Below are 21,590 nucleotides of genomic sequence, written 5' to 3' on the forward strand. Positions count from 1 at the left end.
TCCTTACAGATAAAGTTATTCCTTTCAGTATCAATTATTTTTTACTTTCAACTATATATTGAACACAGAACCAGTTTCTAAATAAACATCTAATGAACAGTTTCAATGTAAAATAAAACTAGGCAATCTACCACAACTTACATAAGAAAGTCTGAGTGTGAGTTATCAAAATTCAGAATTAAATTTCTATAATAGTGAAAACTTTCAGTCTCTTCTTAATATTTAGAACCAGCAACTTCCCATGAGACTAGAAAGTTAGCAGAGAGGATCAAACAGATTTAAGCACTGCTCGACTTCTTCTAAAGTGATGTACTCTTTTATCCTAGAAAAAACAGAAACAGTCCTTTTTTTACTTCATTGGAAATTTTGTATTATCACTATGACCTAAGATAGTTGCAAAATACTTAAAGCATTTATTCTGGGTTTTAAAAAAACTATAAATAACAAGAGAAAAACAATCCTTTCTGGGAAGCTTTCTTGAACTTTAAGACAACAAATATACCAATGACCTAGTTTTATTCAACAATTTAAAAAGAAATCTCAGTAAACTCAGAAACAGAGGACTTGGGAGTCAATGTCATTTTATTAAGATTCTTAATGATTTGGCAGTGATGTCACCAAAGACAGCTGGTGGAAAACATACGTAATTTTTTAAAAGTTTTTACTAACAGAGTGCATCTGGTAGAAATCACAGCTTGAGTACGGCACTCCACTTCGAACTGAAATGCTATGCTTTTAGATTAAAAAACAAAAATTTTGCTATATTTAAAGGCATACCCTTAACCTGTGATCAAGATATATCATTCTTCAGGAAATGAAGAGATAAATAAATAAATATACATAAAATTTCCTTTCATTTTATGTTGCCTGCAGATGTGCAAATATTAGAAGTAAGGCCTTATAAAAAGGAATGGAGCTGAATGAACTAGTACTAACACAATGATATTTTCTTTCCTCTAAGAGCTTAACTGTGCCCTTTTCCTAAGATTAAATTCAGTTGTCATATAAAGAAGAGTGGCTTCTGGAAATTCTGCAATCTGTCAACAGGATAATATCCTATTTAGGTTAAAGCCCAGAAAAGTGGTCACAAACTCAAGTTATCTTCAGAGGTCAGGAAGGATGCAAAGATTTTAAAGACAACATCAAAAGTATATACCTTGCCTTGACATTCAAATTCAATTAAAACAACAACAACATTTAGCCAATCAAAAGAGGTCTAGATATCAGACAACTTTAGATTACCAACTTTTGACTCCTAGTGCAGAAGAACAGAAAACTGAAGATTCAAAGTAAGGTTTTTGCCTAATACCAGGTGAAAACTCAAGTTTAAAGAGTACTTTCTGCTTTGCCAACAAATCATTTAAGTACTACCTATTTAACCTTCAGAACTTTGGGCAAGGTAGGCTGCCATACAATCCTAGTTCTTTCCTTTTAAATTATACCGTCTGTGTATAATGAAATGAGAACAAATGTCAAAATTTTAAATCAATGTGTTTTACTTCCTATTGTGAAGATGACAAGAACTTAATCCTGCTATGGCTCTGCTCTTCTTCTGTATTAAGTAGGAAGTCCTTAGTATATCCTTTAAAAAGGCTTTAAGTTTCATCCTATGCCCATTCATAGGCAGAAAAAAAACTATTCTCCTTTCCTCGTTTTAAGACAGAAAACAATAGTTAAAAACTTCCCTTTGAATATAAAATGGTGTAAGTCATTTCGGAAAAATTCTAGCAATTTCTCAAAAGGTTAAACATAGTTACTATTAGTCAGCAATTTCATTCCCAGGTATATACCTAAGAGAAATAAAAGTATAAGTCCACAGAATAACTTGTCCATGAATGTTCACAGCATTTTTCATCAGAGTTAGAAAGTGGAAACAACCCAAGTTGTCTCTTAAGTAATAAATACACAAAGGGTGGTATATCCATAAATAAAAAGAGATGAAGTACTGATATACACTATAACATTGATGACCCTTAAAAGCATTATGCTAAGCGAAGGAAGCCAGTCACAAAATGTCACATATTGCATTATTCTATTTATATGAAATGTCCAGAATAGGAAAATCTTTACCAAAAAAAAAAAGCACGTTAGTGACTCCCTAAGGGTAGAGGAACTGGGGGAAAATAAAGAGTGACTGCTAATGGCTTAAGAGGAGATTAAAATATTCTAAAACTGATTGTGGTCATGACTGCACAATTTTGTGAATACACTAAAAAATGGAATTGTTTTAAATGGGTTTACTGTATGGTAGTATACTATATCTCAATAAACCTGTTATAAAAAAAAAACTTTCTTTTGCACAATATTCCTCCCCCATTAGAGTGAACTGAAAGTCTACTGGCACCATTTTTCCCACAGCATTTGTTCGCTTTGTGTGTTACATTTTAGTAATTCTCTTAATATGTCACACGTTATTATTATTGTTATTTGTTATGGTGATCTAGGGTCAGTGATTCTGACTCACTGAAAGCTCAGATGACAGCATTTTTTAAAGCAATAAACTATATTTTAATTAAGATATATATACTTTTTTCTAGATATAGTGCTATTGCACACTTCATAGACCACAGTACAGTATGAACATAACTTTTATATGTACTGAGAAACAAAAAAATTCATTTGACTTACTTTATTCCATATTTATCCCACTGCACCAGTATGAAATTGAACCTGAGGTATCTCCGAGGTATGTTCTGCTTTGTGTATCTAAAATTTCCTCTTTTTCCATTTGGTCAAGCCAATATTCTCTTTCAACTCTCTTCTTTCACAACCTTTTCAATTATAAACTTCTGCTTAAGGTTTCTTCCCTAAGGACAAACTACACTATATCAAGGTTTGAGCAGCATAAAATAGCCAGGTAAAACTCACTCACAGAGGTTTTCTGAGTTACAGTCAAATCCAAGAGTTCAATTAAATGCTCTTTGTAATCTCAAAACATATATACCACAGAAAAAAAGATGCTTCATAGCTGACAGATATGCTTTTTATCCTGTATAGTATTCTTTCATACCTTGAAGTAGTCATCCTGAGTAACAAGAGAGTTTCTCAGTCTGTTCTCGGGGTTAAATAGACAAGATACCACAGTCTGTATGCTTCTGTCCACAGATTTCTGAAAAGAGACGTATTTTCAGTATTTTACTCACTTTAACAAGCTTTTTAAAGAAAGCTGAATGAATACATGTGCTTCTTTCTGAAGAATTCTTATGTAATCTATAAAATACTATGTAATTCATAATATACTACATTTTCATGTAATTCATGTCAATATGTAACTTTTTATCAAATAAAAAAATTTTTAGAATCTTAAGAGTACTAGTTGTAAAGCTCAATTTAGTAAAACCCTCAGACATTTGCTCAAGGCTCTTTAATTTTTCCTGATAGGTAAGAAACAGTGAACTTCAACATTCCAAGAAAAAACATCCAGGATAAAACCTGATAATTTTAACTATTCATCACTCAAATCAAGGCATTTTTTTTTACTCTATAGTTGAGTAGTTCTCAACATCTTCTTCCATTGAGGAACACAAGGACAAATTTCACACAATCCAATGGGAAACCTTCAATGTTATTATATACATTCCTATCACATCAACTACTTCCACATTCCCACCCACTCAAGAGAAACATAGGAGCACTGATGAGAGCACTGTTAGTAGTTTGTTCTAATGATTAAAAAAGAAGCAACTCCACCTATTTCAGTATTTCAATTATAACCAGTGACTCCACCACTCTTGAGAGCTGCTACCATATATAATGTTATGGAGAGAATACAATAAATAATTATATATTACTATTCAGCTAAGTAAATGTTTAAATGGGGGAAAAGGTAGGTATAATTCATACTAATCTCTCTTTTGAAGAGAGGATTCTTGAGGAAAACTACCTGTTTTCTGCATTCTACCAATTACGCTAATAGTTATTTAAGTATGATTTTAAAAACTATGAAAATATAAGAGAGAAAAGATCTACTATATCAGAAACTATGTGTAAACACTGAAAGCTTGGAGGTACCTGAAATTTCATCTACTTTTATAAAAACTGCCAAATTATTAGTCAGTTACTTAAGCTCTGTAATTTTTGGCTTCCATACTTAAATTTGAAAAAAGATGCTTACATCTCAAAGGGCCATTATTAAAACTTCAAAAAATAATTGTGAAAAATATAAATATCAATAAACAAAATTAGATGTTTGCCTTTTGTGGGCCATTTCCTGAGGATGGAGTCGCTTCATGAACTGAACATTCACTTTGCAAAACTTCAGCTCCTGGATCAACTTCATTACAGTGGTAGTTAACAGCAGTGTAAGCCTAAATTACAATAAAAGTATAATTAAAGAGATGTACATTAGATACGTTTCTAAACAATTTATTCTTCAAATTAGGTGAGCTTATATTTAGCATTTAAATGTGGGCTGTGTTGTCATTTTTTTATTATTTCAGAAACTTTTAAATTGAATAGCTGAAATGCACTAAGATAGTCTTTTATTTGAAAAGTCTTCTAAGCTTCAACAAAATTAGATTAGAAGGGCTCTAAGAAAAAGACACTCCAACATGTAGTAATAGAATGAGAATTTACCAGTGCCTGAGAATTTTAACTCATGTTATATTATTCAAAGGTCCAATTCTGATAAAAGGCAAAGGCTCGGGGGAAAAAAAAAAAAGGTAAAGGCTCAAGTGTTTCAGAGCTAACAGCCTCTTTTATTTCTCATATAACAGTATTAACAGTGAAATATATGCTTTTCTTCAACAGATGTTTTTACGGGTAGAAAACTAGAGACAGTTTCAATACTAATTCTAAATTCATTGAATTGGAATTAGCATAGGTATTAATACTATCTTCCTTGGATTATATACAATTTAGCACCTGTTGTATGCAGAGCAGCCATTGTCTTAATGTAATTACAATCTGAGAAACAAAAAGCAGTTTCTTGCATGGAAGAATATACTTGGCGTTGACGAGAGATCAATAAAAAACACATGTGATAGGGAATTTAAAAATAAGTATGCCCATGGGCACCTGGGTGGCTCAGTGGGTTAAAGCCTCTGCCTTCGGCTCAGGTCATGATCCCAGGGTCCTGGGATCGAGCCCCATATCGGGCTCTCTGCTCAGCAGGGAGCCTGCTTCCTTCTCTCTGCCTGCCTCTCTGTCTACCTGTGATCTCTGTCTGTCAAAAAAACAAATAAAATCTTAAAAAAAAAAAAAATAATTATGCCCAGGCATACATGAGATGGCAAAAGGCCAAGAAACATTTAACACTTAAAATAAGAAAAGATTTTAAAATAAAGAAAAGAAAGGGGTGGCTGTGTGCCTCAGTCCATTAAGTGTCTGATTCTTCATTTTGGCTCAGGTCATGATCCCGGGGTTGTGAGATTGAGGCCCACATCTGGCTCTGCACTGGGCGTAGAGCCTGCTTAAATTTCTCTATCCTTCTCCCTCTTCCCCTCCACTCTCTCTCCCTCTCCAAAAATAAATAAGTAAATAAATAATACAAAATTAAAGAAAGTATATGTTTGGCTAATTCACCTTACCGGGGGTATAACATAACTCCTTTGTTCTCCAGCAGGCCACTGTGGTGGCATCTTAAAAAAAAAAAAGAGAGAGAGAGAGAAAGAGAGAGAGAGAGAGAGAGGCAGTAACAGTTAGTTAACCATTCCTATAAATTTTCACGAATGTGAAAGATAGACAATGTTGAGGTATTTATCAAGCTGGATTCTTAAACTTGTAGTAACAGAAACATAATGGAAGAAAAAAGTACTTTATGTTTCTAATACCTGAGGGTTTGTACTTTCATATATAAACTCTAAGTTTTTTTCAATTTTCTGTGTTGGCTTTCAGAAAAAAATAAAAAAAAAAAGCTTTGAATTTATGACCATAGATAATGGTCATGGGTCACAGATATGGCCGTATCTATGGTAGAAATTCAGAGACCTACTCCCTTGTAGTAGTCAGCTAAAATAAACACTACCAAATATAATTGAAATCCAATACTCTAAGAATTAAGTAATCATTTTATTTTGACCAATCCCACTAGAAGAACTTGTAAAAGTCAGTCAGGACATTTCAGCTATTTGACAACAAGGATGGAAGAATGTATATTGAAATACAGAAGAGGACAGCAAATATTCTAAGACAATACAAGAGAAAACTTTGTGCTAAGTATATTCCTGTTAAAATACATTCCATGTTTTGTAAATAACTAGAGGTCCTAATTCTAGACTAATTCTAACTTTTTACCTTATTTTAAGCATACTCAACTAGACAAACTGTTACAGAAACTTATATGAATAATGGTCTCAATAGTATTCCAAAGTAAATCATGTTGTTCCCTCTTAAATTACCTGATAATTATATACAGGCAGCTGATATCCAGTGATGACCTGAACAGGTGAACTTGGATAAGGAGGATAGGCCTGAGAATAAAGTTTATAGAAAGACTGCATTAACAAACAAAATTATTAAAAATTTAAAAGAAGTATTATTCCCAATACAACCCAAGTATGAAAACAAAGAAATCTTATTTTTCTATAGACAAATGCAGAATTCTATTGGAGTGATTGGCTTCATGAAGAAAAATTCTTTGTCAAATGTTAAGTCTTTTGGTTGGGGAGGAGGAAGAGATAACTGAGGGAAATGACTGACTTTACCCATCTATGTTTATCTTACTTGTATGTATATTTACCTCCACTAAGAAGTGTCTTTCTTACACTGGTGATAAAGTTTCTGTTAGAATAGACTTCCATGTTAAAGTTATATTAATACACCTGTTATTTCTTTGTTAAAACATTTTCAAGAAATTTTGTATTCCTTTTGGGTAATGTGTAGCCAATGTGTAGTCCTCCTACATACTCAATGGCTCTGTATTTCATTTCTAAAAGGTAAAGACCATACTTAACCTAAAACTGAAGGGGAAAAAAAACCCTAATAGAGTGTCTTACACCCTTCAATATTTACTGATTGAAATCGTCTATGTAATATATACATGAATAGACCCAAATAAGTAATACTTCACAGTAAGTATTAGGAACAAGTAGGGGTTTTCTTCTAACCATGTTTAGAGCAAGAAAAATAACAAATATATACCCTACATTTCAGACAGGTGGAAAATGTAAACAAATGAGAGACACTACAGAACTACTTCACTACTATTTCTCTTTCCCTGCAAATAAAAGTTTTTTAAACTGAAGAAATAAAGAAAAAAAACCACTGTTACTCATCATCAATAGGAGATAATATGTATTCCAAAGCCCATTACAAACATTAAAGAAACCAGGACCAAACAAATTATATACCAGAAACTCACAGAATTTACAAATACAGTTGTCTTTAGAAACCTTTCCCCATTCTAGAACCAGAACACATCCAGAAGCCAGGAATCTGTATGAGAAGGCATCTGAAAATCACTGCAAATAAAGAATAACTAGAACTGCCAAACTTAGAGAATAAACCAGGCAAACATGTAAGAAAAGCTGCCTTCAAATATTTTAGGAGTTACCACATGGCAGGGAAAAACAGATGAGTATGTTTTTGTAGCTACAGAGGTCAGTTCTTAGATAAAGGTTTACAAACTATATAGCAGCGGATTTTAGCTTGGTATAAGAAACAAAACTAAGAACAAAAGATTTCTAACAAAAGTAACAGATTTCCTTCCCATCACTCAAAGTATTCAGAGAGTAATATCACTTATTATGGAAATTCCACCATTTCTCATTTCAGAGAGTAAAATGTGAGACTGGCTTATTTTTAAGGTGGCCCCATAAATGAAATCTCCAAAACCATTAAAAAATAAAGGAAGAATATAGGTAATTCTTACCTGAACATACTGAGTTATAGGATTCATCATGGTTGGAGGCTGCATATAAGTTTCAGTGTTTGGATTACTCCATACACTCTGAAACTGTGGTGGAGGAGGAGGATTAAAAACCAAAGGACGAGGCTGCACATGATAAGCACCTTTTTAAAGAATAAAATGAAAATAAAGTCCACTTTTAGTTTTCTGAAAAGTTATACATGTCAAAAAGAATAACTCTCCTCTTTACTTACATAAATTTTGTTTCCTGATTGCAGGTCCCAGTTTCAGCTTTTTACCATGGAAATTTATCTGTGACTGAAAATAAACAACAAAGCTAAAATCAATTTTCAAAGTCTCTACTTTCAAGACTTTGGTAAACACCCCAGGTCTTCTAAAATCTATACCCTCAGAGAAGATCAATACTAACAACATACTCAATCAAAATTTATCAGCATGAAACTACCTTAACATCTCACCACTCAAGTGTTGAAAAGAGTCTTGGAATCTGATCAAAAAATTTTACACTCTGTCTGAAACCTTTCCTGTCTCTAGTTCATGAAGCCAGATGTCCAATTACAAATAAACAGGTCTGACAAGTTACATAAGATTACTCCAGGTTTGGATTTCAAACAGGAAGTTATTTCTATATTTTATACAAGGCTATACATATTCAGGACTCAAACAACACTAAGCATTGCATCCTTAAGCTAATTAAGAGATTTTGGATAAGATTACTTACTTCTACTATCTTCTGCACATCCACATCATTATAAAATGAAACAAATCCATAGCTAAAAACACAGATAAATAATGTGTAAAAATCACCAGCATAATAGTACAAAACTTCTAATATTCCATGAAATGATTGAAAGAAATGATAATGATAAAAAATGAAGAATGTGCTGAGATAAATATTTGTTAGATGTACATGATCAATCGTCTATTACTGTTTTTTGTTTTCTTCCCCGATCTATGTCAAAATGTGTAAAGATTAATGTAGTGTAAGACATCATTTGTTAACAGAAAATTCCTATCTATGAACCTGAATTTATTATCTAAGGCAAGATGGTTAAAATTTAAAATATTGTTTAATACATGAAGAAAATAACTCTTGTGGGGCACCTGGGTGGCTCAGTGGGTTAAAGCCTCTGCCTTTGGCTGAGGTCATGATCCCAGGGTCCTAGGATCAAGTCCTGCATTGGGCTCTTTGCTCAGCAGGGAGCCTGCTTCCTCCTCTCTCTTCTGCCTGCCTCTCTGCCTACTTGTGATCTCTCTGTCAAATAAATAAATAAAAATCTTTAAAAAATAAAAAAGAGAAAAGAAAATAGCTCTTGGATAAAACTGATTAATCCACTTAAATAAAATAAATGATGGAAAATATTTACTTATAAACACTGTGAAAATGACAAATAGAAGAGCTGACAACAAACTTACCCTTTATATGAAAGAAAGGAACAAAGCAACAGATTTATACAAGTGTAAGAACACAAATTTTGAATTTTTCTAATTTTTTATTTTCACACTGAACATGTTGTACTTACCCTTTGGACACACCAGTACGATCCGTGATTATCTTCACTTCTTTTACTGAACCATATCTAGCAAAGAAACTTCTAATTTCGGTTTCATCCATCTATAGAGAAGAATTTGACTTCAAGAGTAAAAACTCAACATTCAAAGTTTTTAAGTATACTATAAAGAAGATTTGAAGATGTGGAAATATCTCCCCCAAGTATCCCCAAACCACCTGTAGATCTTTGTCAATGATAGTTTTAGTCTCTACGTTAAACATAAAACCAATTCCAAACCTGAAAGAAATTCCAAAAAAACCCTATGTTTACAACAGGACCCCAACCCCCTTATTCACTAAATATTTTTTTTAAATAAATGAAATATACAATACCCTAACATCAATTCCACCAACAAAAACGGTGTTTGGCATGATTTTGCCTTCTGGTAAAACATAGCCTTGGCTGGTTGTAGCTGATGAGGACTGAGTGCTGGCCTCTCTGGAGATGGTTGCGTTTGGAGTCTCAGGATTTGCAGCAGACTGTAATTTGGAAAGCAGATATCATCATTAGACATCCAGGCAAAAACCATATATATGAAATAAAATCTTTGTATTTAAAATACAAAATATTTTCATAAAAATTACTTTCACAGTAAATTCACCAGCAATACAGCTCAGTTTAGGTTTAGGATTAAAAATAATCAGACTAAGGGCACCTGTGTTGCTTCATCAGTTAAGATCATGATCTCACAGTCATGAGATCCAACCCCATGTCGGCTCCTTGCTGGGTGCGAAGTCTGCTTAAGATTCTCTCTCCCTCTCCTTCTCCTGAACCCCACCCCACTCTAAAACTAAACTGAAGTAAACTAAACTAAACTAAATTAGCATGAAATTTTAACAAAAGAATATAGAACCCTCTCTTTTTAACTTTTTTTAAAGATTTTTTATTTATTTGACAGAGATCACAAGTAGGCAGAGAGAGAGGGGGAAGCAGGCTCATCGCCGAGCAGAGAGCCTGACGTGGGGCTCGATCCCAGGACCCTGGGATCATGACCTGAGCCGAAGACAGAGGCTTTAACGCACTGAGCCCCCCAGGTGCCCCTATAGGACCCTCTTAAAACCCGTGTTGCTCATCATCTCTTACATAGAGTAGAATACTGACTTTATACTGAGTTTGTGAACTGGAAAGTTCAGATTTGTAAAAATAGCTCTTAAAGTCATCCTGTTGTATGCCAGTAAACAAACTTTCCCTTTACTAAGCGCCTTATTAAAAAACACGGGAAATCTTTGAAAAATATAAAGGAACTTTTCAAAAATCTACATCAAAAGTACACATCAAAGGGTCACCTCGGTGGCTCAGTGGGTTAAAGCCTCTGCCTTCGGCTCAGGTCATGATCCCAGGGTCCTGGGATCGAGCCCCAAATCAGGCTCTCTGCTCCACAGGGAGCCTGCTTCCCCCTCTGTCTCTCTGCCTGCCTCTCTGCCTACTTGTGATCTCTTTCTGTCAAATAAACAAATAAAATCTTAAAAAAAAAAAAATACACATCAAAGATTTAAACTGATTTGTTTTCCCTCCTCTTTCTAGTCACCAAAATTAACATGGATTTTATAATTAACTACTCCATGTGTTAGTATGCATTTACTTTAGAAATGAAAACATTATTTGCTCACATATCATAGCTCCTGCTGAAAAAGGCTTACAATTTTTTCCTCTATTACTAGGGTTTTCAAAGCATCTTTTGAAATAACATTTTTCTTCTTCAATAATACCAAGTTAAGTCCCACTGATAATTCTAATTTTCACAGTGGGCTAATAGAAAAAATGATACTATCTTTATTTTCAGTTAAAGAGACCTACACATGAAACTCATTATTTTTCTGGATTCTAATTCAGACCTCTGTCTTTAGTCTTTCCATACTAATATTAATATAAATTTTTCTGAAGCAAAATTTACTGGTAATATATATGTTGGAAAAGTAGTATAGCATAGTGAAACAAAAATTGATTTAGTCAGGGGATCAAGGTTCATTTGCCTTACCAAGTTATAAGCCACTTTTTTGGCAGCTGTTTATATCTGGGAAAACTGCTTTGAGATGGAAGTAAGATAACATCTACAAATTCATTTTGTAAAGTGTAATGTGGTATGCCAATATAAGTTAGTGTCCTGTTATTTGAATTTATTTTCAAGAGGATAAAAAGTTTCTCTCCTAGTTTTACTATTTACTTATTTTGTGATGTTTTATTAATTAACAACGAATTTCAACTGGAACTTCAAGGAACTAGTTTATGGTATATCCACTTATTTGAAGTTCATTTATGAAGTGCCTACTGATTTTAAGAGGGAAATACAAAAGACTACAAAAGAGAGAAACCTATTATATTTCCTCTTATGGAGAAAAACAAAGTAAAAAAAATGGATACATATTTTTTAAAAGGGGAGCACAGTGATTTTTACAGAAATTAGTAACAATACTAGAGTATTTTTTTGAATTAGAATTCTTATTTTGTTAGATTTCTGAAGTTACTGATAAATTTAAGATTCTACAAATTGTTATACTACTTAGAGATGAAATCTGAACTGTCCCATCACCAAATGTGTTTGGGTTTTTCTCTATTAATCTGTGCACATACAATTAACCCTTGAAAACATGGATTTGAATGTCAAGCTCATTTAGTCACAGATTAAAAAACAGTACAGTACTGTAAATCCATTTTTCTCTTCCTTATAATTTTCTAAATATTTTTCTCTAGCTTATTTTATTGTAAAAATATAGAATATAATCCATATAACATGCAAATTGTGTTTATCAATGGTTTGTGTTATCAGTAAGGCTTCCAATCAACAGTAGGCTACTAGTAATTAAGTTTTGGGGAGTCAAAATTTACATGCCAATTTTGAGTTTGTGTGGAGGGAGGGTGAGTCAGTATTCCTAACCCCTATATTATTCAAGAGTCAACTGTACTTACTGAGTACTTTTATGTGTTTCTATTTGGGTACTTCCTAATTCTTTCCTGTAACTCTACTATAGTAATATTTCATGACAATGTAGTAGTATAAAAACCTGTTGCTAAAGTTTTTTCATTTTTTGTTTTTAGTTTTTTCTACGTGGGACTGTATTACATAAGCCACATGTCTTGAACCATTGAAACTTAACTAGATTTCCCTCCACTATAAACAACTTACCAATCCTTTTCAGTTAGCCCCTTCGGAAGTCAAAACAAATAAAACAGTGGTTCTGAAATTTTTATAGACTTTCTTTTCTCCTCAATTTCCCCTCCATCTGTGGATGAACTTTGGATAGCTTTCTATTTGACAAACTATTTAGTATTATCTATCCATGAACGACAATGGATTAATATATTTTAATTTGGAGGCGTATAGTATCAGGCCAGAAATCTGTGCCAGATTATACACAGTTATGATAATGTATTATTTCTCAACTAGGGGAGATTTTGTGGTCCAGGGACATTTTTGATTGTTACAGCTAAGGGGTACTCCTTATATCTGGTAGTAGAGGCCAAGAATACAGTAAACAACCTATAATGCAAAAGCAGCTTCCCACAGCAAGAAATTACCTGTCCCAAAATGTGAATAGAGTCATGGCTGAGAAACTCTGTGATAGTGTGTACAGAATTGAAAAGCAAAGTTCTGATTCTCATATTCTATTTATAGAAGTAAAATGGATATTTGAGACACTAAACAATAATTTGGGGGGGAAGTCCATTGTATATTATAGGACGTTTGGTTTGGGACTGCTTTATTCAAATTCAGTTTGGTTAACTGAGAAATTAAATGTAATATTCATCAAATCATTTTACTAGTGTTTTAACATCTTAAGGCACTAGCCTGTCTTAGTCCTCAGCCAGCAGGGGGCACTCAAAGCTAACAAAGTAAGCAAAGTATTCCATTTTTACCAAGACTGATTTTTAAGGAATTTTTAAATTTCTACCGTGTGTATATTTATACATAATTATAACTTATACATACAATTAATATACAATTTATATATACAACATCCACAACCAATAAACAACTTTTAATACTTTTAAACTATTGCTAAAAACACTCCACAAATAAATGCTTAGGCTAAAGCAAAAAGTTTGGTGTTAAAAGTATTCACCTTAACCATCAATAATATACAGAAAATAAATTTAAAGCAAATTTAACATAATAAGTAATTATTTTTCTTAATTATATCTTCAAGTGAGTTGGTGGGTTTTGAGATGAGTAATGCTAGGATATTAAATAGGGCAGAACTTGGAGGCCATCATATACACAATACTCATCACTGCTATTTACAGTAATATATTCACTGTTCTACTTGGATACCAAAATGCCAAAGTTAACTAAAAGCCGGAAAAAAGCTGTATCATTACTAAACCTCCTGGGCTGTCAGCTAACATTATTTCATTCAACTATTATATCTACATGCAAGCAAAATGAAATCTAAAACTGACTACAAAAAAAGGTCTAATTTGTAGTCATCAAAATTCTATCCGTAAAAGTACCATCTAATAAAGAGAAAAGCTAAAAGGCAATAGGAAATGAAAATAAGAATTAGACCTCCTAAGTTAATCTAAGAGTGAACTCCTGGGGGGGAAATCCAAACAATAAATCAAACCAGCAAGAAAACATGCAAGAAAGCATAAATATACATTTTTCTTGAAAAAGGTGCTATAACCACAGATTGTAAGATAATGCTATGTAAAAACTCTCTGGAAGTAAATTTGGAAATCTTGATGAAATAGTCAACTTTCCAGAAAAATGTCAATTTTAAAAAACAATTTAAAGAAAGGAAAGAATACTTGATTCTTAGCTCAGTTTCACTGGAAGTTTTTTCAGACTGTAAAGAAACCGACTATTTGTGCATGTGCAGGGCACCAAGACAGGAACAATGGTAGACAGAAGACAGAGGGTAGGAGAAAGAAAATTCAAGGGTGCCTAGTTGGTAGAGTGTCTGACCCTTGATCTCAGGGTTGTAAGTTTCAGCTCCTTGGGTACAGAGATCACTTAAATAAATAAACTTTAAAAAATATCAGTCACTTTAACTGAAAAAAAAATTCCAGAGAAAAGACAGGAAAAGAGAATTACTCAAACCATTTTATAAAACTAACACCTCAATAACAAAACCTTATCAAAATGGTCCACCTCAATCTCTAATATTGAAAATTCAAGGATGGTTCACTCTTAGGAAAGCTACTACTGTAACTCACCAATGAAAAAACATTTTAAAAACTACAGCATTCATTTTTAATTTTTTTTTCATTTTTTAATTTTTAAAAACCTAAATAAGAGGGAAGAATCTTCTCCGTTGATGCAATTTTAAGCTAACATGGGACTTAAAATGAATCCGCCACTTCCACTATAATTTGGAAATAAAGGCAACTCTGTACCACCACTGTAAATTACAAAGAATTAATAAGAGTTCTTAAAAATCCTTTAAAAAAGATAAACATCCAAATAGGTGCATTAAGAATTTATGAGAAAGAAATTTTGAAAACTAAAATGACTTCAACTTATCTAAAAGAAAAAAAACACCTTAAAACATATTTTCCAGCTATTACTTTGGCAATTAAAAAACTATAACAACTCTCATTGGAAAGTGTGTGAAGAAGAGATCACTCTACATACAGTGGGAACACACATTGGGACCTAGTTCCATTAAGAGTAACTTGGAAGGACATACTATAATTTAAAATTGTTTTAAAATGGGCATCAGCCTTTCAGCCAGTTGTTTCCACTCCTGGCAATTAATTTCAAGGAACTAATGGAATAGGCACGCCAAAATGTTTGCACAAATATACTTACTACAGTATTGTTTTTTAAACAGAAAAAGTATTCATTATAAGGGAATTTGATAAAAATAAATGATATAATCTTATAGTCTTAACATTACATATTTGAAATCATTTTATCTTTGAAATAAGGTCCACTATATTAGGTGAAGAATAGAGGATATAAAATAAAAGTATTATGTGACATGGTATAAATTCTAGAAATTAAAGTTCACCTATCTGAATGCAATACATGCATAAAAACAATCTGGAAGGGCATTCATACAGCAAAACCTGACTAGTGGTTAGAGGTGTTGGGACAATATTTTCTTACACTGATTACTTTCAAATGAGTTAATATGCTACTGTTATAATCAGAAAAAAAAAAAAAGCTATTAGCATCTCCCACTTTTCCTCTAAAAATATAGTGAAAAAAATACTGGAATTTTTTTTATAGTAACTCAGTGGTTATTAAGTAATTAGTAACATGGATAACAACGTAATACAAATAATCACTACAGAATTATACGTATAATTATACATTTTCATTTTAGTACTTCTATATAGGAATATAAACTACATAAATTTCCTCCCTGTAGCTCGAAAATTGGAGACCAACGATCATACTATAAATCCACACAGTGTATAATACATCTGTGAGGTAAGGCTGGTTAAAAGTGTAGCATCTTGCGGTGAATCAACTCTACATTTACCCAAACTCAACATAAACATACACCCAAAGAAGTAGTATTACTGTAGGTACGTTATGTCGAAATTCTTGGGTTTATCTGGAGGGAAAAAGGGTCCTTTCTAAGCACAAAACTTGTCAACTGCTCAGGGCCGCGGTCCGGGAGAAGCACAGGCGGGGCCGACCTCGTGCGCACACGATGGCGTCGGCGAGCTTTCCGCCCCTAGTTGCCGCACGAGGGAGCCCCCAGCGCCAAGTCAGGGACAAGGGGTCGCCACCGAGGCTCTCCAGTCCCGCCCGCCGCCCAATTCCCGCAGGAGCGCACCGCTCCCAATACGCCCACCCATCCCACCCCCACCCTACCCACCGGCCAGGAAGGAACCCTTAGCCGAGGAAACTCCAGCGCTCTAAGTCAAAAGGCGACTCCCTCAGAGAGTCGGTGCCAGCGAGCATTTGGTAGGCGGCAGCCCGACGCCATCTCGCGGCGACGCGCTGCCTCCTCCTCACAGGGTAAGCGCGGGAAGGGAGGCCTGCAGGGTGGGGGTGGGGCGGGCGCGCGGTGCCCCCGCCCCGCCCCGCTGAGTCCCCGAGGCCCACTCCAAGGGCCTCCCTCACAACCCACAGGTGGGGCGGCGTGAAGGCCGCGACCCTGCACGTGGTCGGCAGGTAGCGGGCGGGACAGCGAGCCCTCAGGGCCTCCACCCACCGCAACACCCACGGGCATGCCGCCCCTCCTCCACCCCTCTGGGCTGCCTCGACCTCCTCTCTCAGGCCTTGTCCGTGGTGCACCCAGGAAGGGAAGGGGGTGACCCCGCTTTCAGCCCCTCTCCCGCGCTGCGCTAGAAAAGCCGAGTTTCCGCCACCTGGGAGGACCCAACCCGGCGTGGGCCCTTTAGGCCTTCTCCTCAGCTCACCATGATGGCGGCAGCTAGCAGTTCCCTCTGGTGAGGCTCGAGGAGGAGCGGAGGCTGCGCTTCTGGCACCACTCTTGGGGCTGCTGTTGGGTCTTCTCGTGGCACTGCCCGGCTTCCACTGGGCAAAGGGATAAAAGTCAGAGGACTGAGGAAAATCAAAGGCGAGCGGTGAGGCCGAGGAGCCCTAAGAGCTGAGTGGCGAGGCTGAGGGGCGCAGGCGAACTGAGGCGTGGCCTGCGGGGCTCCCGGAGGTGGCTCCTGCGCCGGGTACGGGGGCTCGTGGTAGACGCCTCAGCCAATGGGTGGCAGCCCCCCGCCCCCTGCGGGGGGGCTTTGGGGGGGATGCCGGCTCCCTGATCGGGGGTGTGCAGGGGGTGCGCGCGGGCCGGCTCTCCGCAGCCAGGGAAGTACCGACATGAGACAGACTGACAGACCTTCCCTCGCCCCCTTCGACACAGGTGTCACCCTGAAAATGCCTTTGAGGCGCACTTGAAATGAATATGCATCTTTAAATATATGTTAAAATTAAAAAATTTTTAATGCGTCTAGGCTCTAATTTCAAAATGGCGCCCTGAATGTGTAGGATTAGCCCGATCACGATTACCCTATCATCGCCCCCCAAAATCAGTTAAATGCCTACAGAAAGAGAAAATAGAACCGAGCTTATAAAAACATGGAAGGAGACCCCAAAAGTCCAGAAGCTTGGGCACTTTTCTGCCAAGTTTGAAGTAGATGGAGTTGGATTGAAAAACAGGGCAGGCCAATTTGGTTGGTGTTCGGGGCGTTCACCAGTTCCAAGAAATGTTTTGATGGTATTGAGTGACTACAGCCAGGTACCACAGATACAGAATTCAAAAAAACAGGCGAACCTTTCTAACCTCAGGGAGTTTTAAATTGTAAGGGCGAAAGTTTATTTTCTAGGCCTTACAGGAAGAAACTAGGCCTGCTTAGAGAATTCTAGAACATTCTCAGGATCTGAGAAACAAGGCCTAGAGCAAGGGTGAGCTGTAGGGCAGTTGGTGGAGCAAATAACACACGTTTGGGAACCATGCCAGCATTCTTTACTCACAGGATAACCAGCTATGACTTTAATCTTCAAACTTTACTTTTGTACTGATGAAAAGCATAAAAATGTCACTTGGTGAGCTGGAATAGTGGTGGACTTCTGTAACCTGAAAACTTTCTCACTACCAACACTTAGCATTACTGCCTTATTAAATATTTAGCCAAACCCATAAGAACTGAAGGGAAGTATGAAGATGCCAGAAATTGAAACTGAATATGATAGTAGTTACTTCTTACACTGATTATTCTCTAGCCCCAGGTATGGGGACTGGGGTGTAAAATGACCAACCAACCAGTTTGCCTTGGACTTTCTTGTTTTTTGCCCTGGAAAAAACCCCAAACCCAGAGAACCAGCTCCCGGGCAAACCATTTAGGATTACCATTTAGTTGGCCATCCTCAATGTGGGCAGGACGTTGTTAGTCTCTAGAGGTCCGGAAGTATATGGGCAGAAGATAAGGGTTTGAAGTAGCTCAAGGTGGGAGCAGGAAGGGAGTACACTACAGAAAGCCATTGTCCCTGAAAGACATAATTCTCAGGAAAAGGATAGATTAGGGAAAATATAAAACACCCAGTAGATAACCAGATGGGGAAGCTTGTCCCATTTCTGGATGAAAAGAAAAAAGTTAACTCTGACGAAATTTTGAAACCCATTACCTGCATTTCATAAGAGTTTGGAATTTAATTTTTAGTACTTACATGTTGTTAGAATCTCAAAACTTAGAAATTGATTCCCAACCCTTTCCTCCTCCTGGAAAAGATCTTGGACAAGGGATCTGGAATGCCTTCCAGAGACAAACATAAAGTCAACCTGGAGGGATAGTTCCACAAAAGGCTCAACAGGATACTCATAAGAAAGGACCCTTTGAGATACCCTCAAAATGAAAAATATTAACACACTATTCACTTGGAGCAATACACTCTGCATATTTTAAGGTGATTCTACTATTTTAGCATGTAAACTTAAAGTCTAAAACTAATAAATGTCTTTACTCACTTCAAATAATTCAAAACTCTTAAGATGTTTTAACTCTGTACTACCCCTCTAAATTTATAAACTATTATTATTCTTTTCCTTCTATAAATTAGACATCATATTTTTTAGACCCACCAATATTTGTAAAACTATTTTGTTTACCATTTCTTTGTATATCTCAGATCTTTCTGGATTCTTTTCCTTGTGCATAAAGTAAATTCTATAGAATTTCCTTTAATGAGAATGTGATGTGCTCAGATTTTTCCCCACCTAAAATACTTTTATTTTGCTCTTGATCATTGAAGATAATTCTACTAGATATATAATTCTAGGTTTACAGTTATCTTTTTTCCTCAGAATATTGAACCTGTTATTTTATCATCTTCTAGTTTTTTTGCTACTGCGAAATCTGTTAATATAATATAATACTGGCTAAGATATATTTTGCTTTGGTGTTCTAAAAAGTTCACAATGATGTCACTGGGGCAGTTTGAAAATTTTCTTCTGCTTAGAAGTTTTTTGGCTTTGTGGGTTTGTGGATGAGTTTTCAACAATTCTAAAAAATTTCACTTGGGGGCACCTGGGTGGCTCAGGTCATGATCCCAGGGTCCTGGGGTGGAGCCCCACATCAGGCCCCCTGCTTGGTGGGGAATCTGCTTCTGCTTCTCCCTCTCCCCAGCCCCTGATGTGCTCTCTTTCACATACACTTTCTCTCTCTCTCAAATAAAAAATAACAAAATAAATAATAAAATCATATAATTTTTTTCACCTTTCTTGTCAAAGATTAACTGGTTAAAGAATTTAACCTATTTTTAATTCTCACAATTTTCAATTCTTATAGTTATTTTGACTAGATTATGACTTTTTCAAATGTTGGTGGTATTACTTTGAAACTTTATGAAATCTTCACTTAATAGAAAAAAATGGTATTTAAGATCAGTAGCCATTATTGAAATCAGTAGCCATTTTTATGTGTTAAGATTGGTAGCATAATTCACATAAATTCAGAAATAAATCTCTATATTGCTTCCTTATCTTGCAAGGACTGGAAGGGAAGGAAGAGGAAAAAAGGCTGATATTAACTTCTCTGCCAATTTTTTTATGTTCCTAAAGCCTGGGATTTTTAACAGAAGCCTTATAATTTGTATAAGCACCCTCAAACTTCATTCATTTACACACCATCTTCAAGATTTTTGTTGTATCTGCTCTGAATCTCTATATCATTATTTACCTAATTTTTAAAAAATGACTTATTGTCCTAAGCAGTAGTATTTATGAAATCACATTTATTGTGTTAGTTACTTTTTTTTAAACAATTCACATCAAAATAAATAACTATTAAAATTTGAAACACCACCCAAGGATCACTTCAGATCACACTCTTCCAGAGCAACAGGTTACATACTTTTGGAAAGGGCTAGACTAGGAAAATTCTTTTAATCTTTGGATATGTAAAATTAGGTCCAAGGAACTAAGGGGTGGAGTGTCAAATTGTTCAGCATAATAAGTAAGAGTAATTGAATTTGAAAGGGAAATCTAGCAAGGCTGGAAAAATGGACATTTTGCAATTTGAAAAAAAAAGAACTCACTTTGAAAAATGACAAGAAATTGAAGCCTGAAGTGAAAGATGCAATCTGAGTACATTGTGATCATCTGAAGCCTTTAGGGGTTTATATTCCCAGGCCTTACCCCAGACCAATTAAATCAGCTGGGGGTCAGACCCAGACATCAGTATTTCTTTTAAAGTGTTTCTGAAGTTATTTCAATATGCAATTAAAATTTGAAAATCTTCGCTATAGAGCTTTGCTACTCAAATTGTGGTCCTCAGACCCACAGCTTTGCAACACCTGGGTGCCATGGAATCTCAGACCCTATCTTAGATTTACTGAATCAGATGCAGCATTTCAACATGATCTCTAGATGGTTCACAAACACATGAAAGTTCAGGAAGCACTGGCATAGAGAACATTGCAATAAACAACTTGCATGGATGGATTTGGGGAGAGTCTGCTTTCCCAGCCTCTCTTGCAGCTAGACTTGGACATGTGACCTACACCACAGCAACGAAATGCACCTGCCTTAAATTTTGAATAGGGGACTAATGATGTCACAAAGAAGGGACTATAGAGAATACATTCTGGAGAAGGGTGGCAACAGCAGCAGCAGCCATGGCATTAGTTAGAGCTGCACTGTCTACTCTTGTCAGTTGTGCAAGCTGCCATGCAATTCACTGCCCAGCAGGGACAGTGAAGCTTCTTCACTGGACCAATTCCACAGCATGATTTTCCATGTCATTTCAGGAGACACAGACTTCCAACCTGGTTCTTCAGCCTTCTATGAGATTCCTTTCCTGCTTAAATCAGCCAAAATTTCTGTGGCTATTGCTTGTAACAAAGAACCTTGACTGAAATTGGTGATGAATGAAGTCAGTCAAAGCACTTTTAGGAAGAGGGTTAAGAGGTAGATTTGTTGAACTATTGGGACTTCATCAAGATCAAAAGCTTTTGCACAGCAAAGGAAATAGTTAACAAAACCAAAAGACAACTGACAGAGTGGGAGAAGATATTTGCAAACGACATATCAGATAAAGGGCTAGTGTCCAAAATCTATAAAGAACTTAGCAAATTCAACACCCAAAGAACAAATAATCCAATCAAGAAATGGGCAGAGGACATGAACAGACATTTCTGCAAAGAAGACATCCAGATGGCCAACAGACACATGAAAAAGTCCTCCACATCACTCGACATCAGGGAAATACAAATCAAAACCACAATGAGATATCACCTCACACCAGTCAGAATGGCTAAAATTAACAAGTCAGGAAATGACAGATGCTGGCAAAGATGCGGAGAAAGGGGAACCCTCCTACAC

The 21,590-nt window shown here is 35.8% G+C and overlaps 1 protein-coding gene across 1 annotated transcript; it reads right to left on the reverse strand.

Annotated features, from left to right (window-relative positions):
* Positions 1-268: 268 nt before the first annotated feature.
* DAZL (deleted in azoospermia like) lies at positions 269-17,289 on the reverse strand (the record flags this gene model as incomplete). Its single annotated transcript, XM_080807903.1, has 13 exons — positions 269-322; positions 3,011-3,109; positions 4,194-4,307; positions 5,529-5,579; positions 6,339-6,410; positions 7,811-7,950; positions 8,041-8,104; positions 8,529-8,580; positions 9,331-9,422; positions 9,693-9,839; positions 16,379-16,795; positions 16,901-17,183; positions 17,282-17,289. 13 exons carry the CDS (start codon positions 17,287-17,289, stop codon positions 269-271), a joined length of 1,593 nt encoding a protein of 530 aa, XP_080664029.1.
* Between the last annotated feature and the right edge of the window lie 4,301 nt (positions 17,290-21,590).

The sequence above is a fragment of the Martes martes genome (genome assembly GCF_963455335.1).
Source record: "Martes martes genome assembly, chromosome: 1".
Taxonomy (NCBI): Eukaryota; Metazoa; Chordata; class Mammalia; order Carnivora; family Mustelidae; genus Martes; species Martes martes.